This window comes from Microtus ochrogaster, unplaced genomic scaffold (assembly GCF_000317375.1).
Source record: "Microtus ochrogaster isolate Prairie Vole_2 unplaced genomic scaffold, MicOch1.0 UNK5, whole genome shotgun sequence".
Taxonomy (NCBI): Eukaryota; Metazoa; Chordata; class Mammalia; order Rodentia; family Cricetidae; genus Microtus; species Microtus ochrogaster.
In genome coordinates this window covers 1,003,841-1,008,160 of record NW_004949103.1, presented here as the reverse complement: position 1 = coordinate 1,008,160, position 4,320 = coordinate 1,003,841, and the positions used below count along the sequence as shown (strand labels likewise).

At 48.9% G+C, this 4,320-nt stretch overlaps 1 protein-coding gene across 1 annotated transcript in view; it reads left to right on the top strand.

Moving 5' to 3' along the window:
- Positions 1 to 3,295: 3,295 nt before the first annotated feature.
- The window catches only part of Lrpap1 (LDL receptor related protein associated protein 1), a 14,057-nt gene continuing 13,032 nt past the window's right edge, over positions 3,296 to 4,320 (top strand). The window contains exon 1 of the mRNA XM_005365919.2: positions 3,296 to 3,540. Within this exon, the coding sequence (XP_005365976.1) occupies positions 3,328 to 3,540 (213 nt within the window). The 5' untranslated portion in view covers positions 3,296 to 3,327. The remainder of the gene's footprint in view (positions 3,541 to 4,320) is intronic.

Here is a 4,320-nt window from a genome sequence, read left to right as displayed (position 1 = left end):
ATCTCCTGAGTAAATTGGGAATGTGGGGGTTATGGGAGCAGGCAGAAGGAAAGAGAAGAGGAAGGAAAGGGAGTGGAGAAAAATGTAGAGCTCAATAAAAACAATAAAAATAAATAAAGTGACACCTGAAAAAAAACCAGATGAATAGCAACGGCAGCACGTGATCTGATTGTCCCTGGAGTGACCTCAGCCCAGCCTGCCATTCCCACCCTCAGGGATTCCTCTTACCCCTCCCTCCAATACATTCCACCTGGGTCTAAAACCTGTCTGCCTGTTTTTGATTTATTTCCCTACTTTGGTGGAGCACTTGCATCTAGAGTGTAATTATTAACCTTATATCATGAAGTTCTCTCGTGTTTCTTAGTAGTTTGACTGAGTATAAAATTCTAGGTCAGAAGTCATTTTCCTTCTAAAAAAAATTATTGTTCTACTCATCTCTCTGTCTTTCTCTCTCTTTCTTTTTTTAGTTTAAAGACAGAGTCTCGCTGGGTGGTGGTGGCACACAACTTTAATCCCAGCACTCGGGAGGCAGAGGCCGGCGGATCTCTGTGAGTTCAAGGCCAGCCTGGTCTAAAAGGGCTAGTTCCAGGACAGGCTCCAAAGCTACAGAAACACACTGTCATTCAGGTTAACCTCAAACTCACTATGTAGCTGAGGATATCCCTGAATTTATCATCTTCTTTTCTCCACTTCCCAAAGGCTGGGATTGCAGCTTCTGCATGCATGGTGGCGCCAGGCAAGCACTTAACAACTAAGCTCCTGCCCCTCACCCACCCACCGCTTTTCTGTTGTAAGTATTGTTATTGGGAAACCTAGAGACAGTTTATAGCCTTCTGTTTAGTTATTGTTCTCTTTTTTAAAAGGCTTGCACAGTCTTTCTGCCTCCTACAATGCAGACTTTCACGGTAACGTGTCTGACTGTAAGGTTTATTTTCACTCATTCTTACGAGTCATCCCAGGGGCTCTGTTTATCCCTTTGGGGTCTGGATATTGTCTGAAATTAATTTTGTAGTCTACTAGCTCCCGTTTCCTTTGTGCTTTCTTAGGGTGGGGGGTAGGTAGGTGCAAACATTCTGAAGGGCACATATGTGGCCATCAGAGGACAGCTAATGGGTAGTTCTCTCTTTCCACCATGAGGACCCCAGTGTTGGAACTCAGGCAGCACGGCTTGGTGGCAAGCACCCTTACCTCCTGGTTCATCTCACCGACCTGCTGTGCTTTCGGAAACTCCCGTTAAGCAAATAGTAGGTCTCTTGGACTGGAAATCATTTTTTTTTCCTTCCTGTTGACCATCTCCTTGAAACTTCAACCCGGTTTCTCAGAGTTTTCTTCAATCATCATTTAGGTTTTTTTTTTTAATTTCTGCTCTCAGTTTGTGGGTTGCTAGCTCTGCTCTCTAGTATGTTTTATGTTCCTTATAATTATGTGTCATAGACATTCATGACCATTTTGTGAATTCATTCCACAGTCTCATAGTCTCTTCAAGGGGAACATTTCTTCCCATTTTTTCTTAACTATCTGTGTTTTATCTCCTGTTTCCACTTGTGTTTGTTTGTTTGTTTGCTTGCTTGCTCTGCTCAGGACCAAAGCCCAGGCACGGAAGGCCCCAGCTTTGACCTTGCTACAGCCCCATGTTCCTCCTTTCTGCTTTTCCTCAGTTGCTTTCCCGTGGTCGCCTGTTTCTGTCAGCTGGGAGCATCCCTCAGCTGTAGGCATTCTAATCTGACTGCACATGCTAAGGGCTGACAGGAAGCTGCTTCCGTGGTACCTGTCCCTGTGGATTCTCTTCAGACTAAGACAAAAGCCCACAGCTTCCCTTCCTCTCATCTCCTCTTCTCTCAGAACACACCGTTCCCAGCCTATAAGGCAACCAGGAAGATCTCAGAGGTGAACTCTAACAGGGGTAACATAGCTAGCCTACCAACCACTTCCCTCTGCCTGTGGGAGGCTGTCTTAGAAACTGTGGTGAAGGTAAGAGGCCTGGCTCCAAACCACCACCGGGAGTGCATCTGTAGAGTGTAGAGTATAGCAGGGGCAAGCAAGATGAATCTCTGTCCTCTGAGAACCTTGCTACAGTTACACTAATCTGAGCAAAGAAGCAAGGGTAGTACATTAAACATTAGCCCAATGAGCAGCTGGGAGTCAACAAAACAGAGGACTAGATACTGACTTTACATTCTTTTCTGAGCCAACTGGAAAAAAATAACTCGGTCGACTGCCCTTAAGATCTGGGAGGTAGATAAGGATGGATCTCTGTGAATTCAAGGCCAGCCTGGTCTACTTAGTTCCAAGACTACTGAGTAAGATCCTGTTTCATCTCAAAAAGCAAGACCAAAAAGTCCCCAAACAAAACCCCTTCTCTATCTGAAGGGGAGATATTTGAGGCCAGCACTTGGGAGGTGGAGGCAGATGGATCTCTATAAGTTTGAGGCCAGCTTGGTCTACATAGTGAGTGCCAGAATAGCCACAGCTACATAGTGAGATCCTGTTCGAAAAACAAAACAAAATCTTAGAAAACAAGTGCCAACGTCGGCAAATCGCCAGGGTTCCAGGCATCCTGAACCATTGCTGGGAAAACACAAGATACGGCTTAAAATAAAACAAAACAAAAAAATTAAAATAATAATAAACACTGACTCCCCCAAAGATCCCCTCCCTTTTATCTCTATGTTCCTCCCCATTGGAGACCCTTTTGGGCTATCCTCACAAGATGACTCTTCTGCCTGCATCTCCTGGGCGCTAAACTGAGTTCATGCCTGTACCAGACTCTAAGACCTTAAGTACCAGGCAGTCCCTAGGCCAGGCCACGCCCCCAACGGGTTGGCCACGCCTTGTTCTGTACACTGGATTTTTCTTTAGGGTTGCAGGTGGGAGGAAACTAGGTAGGGGCACAAAGCCTTTCAAATAGAAACTACGAGGAGGGGTAAGAGTCTGGGATGTGTCCCAAAGACTAAGCTGAGATAGCTGTTCCCGGGTCGACGGGCAGAACCGTCTCCCACCGCACTTCTTGCATGATTATATGAGAAGCGGGATGGTGCAAGAGGGTGCAGATGAGACAGAGCAACCCCAGTTCGACAGCAGGGCCCGACTTTCCCAGCTTGCCCTCCTTGGAAGAGACCAGGAGCCTGGCTGATGGGCTCTGCAAGACGCAGCTCCAGGCCAAGAGCAAGGAAACCAGCTGGGACAATTGCGCTCTGCAGGAGGCGGGCGGGGTAGGGAAAAAAAGAGGCGGGGTCTGGAGGCGGGCCTATTTGGTGGGCGGGACTACGGGGCGGTCCTACGCGCTCAGGCCTGTCAGTCGGCGAGACTCTGGCTCTGCAGAGGAAGATGGCGCCGCGACGAAACAGAGTCTCTACGCTGCCTCGGCTCCAGCTGTGGGTGCTGTTGTTCCTGCCGCTGCTGCTCGTGCCTCAGCCCATCGCCGGCCATGGCGGCAAGTACTCGCGGGAGAAGAACGAGCCCGAGATGGTCGCCAAGCGCGAGCCCGGGGAGGAGTTCCGCATGGAGAAGATGAACCAGCTATGGCAGAAGGCCCAGCGGGTAAGCAGGGAAAATGCACGGGGCTGGGGGTGAGGAGCTGCTTGTGCAAAGGAAAGTGGACCCCTGGTCAAAAGGCCGGCGTGGGCTCTGGGCCGGGGGGTGGCCTACCCTTTGACTGTCTCCCCTAAGTGGCAGGTGAGTCACCCTGACTTCACAATAAGGAGAGACCCAAAGGCCCAAGAGGAACTTGGTGCTGATCTCCTGGGACTGTAGTTGCCTTTAGCGTAGCTGGGGACCCCAAAGAATGAATGATGCTTACTCTCTCTAGCTGTGCACCCCAGGTCGCTCTGTCCGGAAATCCGGTTTTCCAAAGAGCCAGCTATTCAGATGGAGGTAGCCGAGCGCTTTCTACCTGGGGTCTGGCTTGCGAGCCTTTTCTTTTCTCTGTATTCTCCCCGTGGAAAGAAGAGCAGTTGACCTGAGAGGTGACAGACCTGCAACAGCAGAAGTCTCAGTGGACCCTTTCCCAAGGGGGTGAGGGGTTAACACCACGCAGAGACTGCACAGACCTGGAGAAGGCCTAAATCAGAGTCCTTTATCTCTTCCTTTTGGAATGGAGATAGCCTGAGGGCTGACCTGGAATTTGGGTCCCCTCCCTCATTGTGACTCTAAACAAGTCCTTGGGCTTTTGTTTTTGGTATTTATAAATAGACCCTCAGGGCCACAGTATCTTCCTCTCTAGTTGCGGGTTGCACTTTAGCCCTTTGAGCTTGAACATTCCTAAGGTTGGAAGGATAGTAAATAATTTGCAAATTGGAAGGATAGTAAATAATTTGCAAA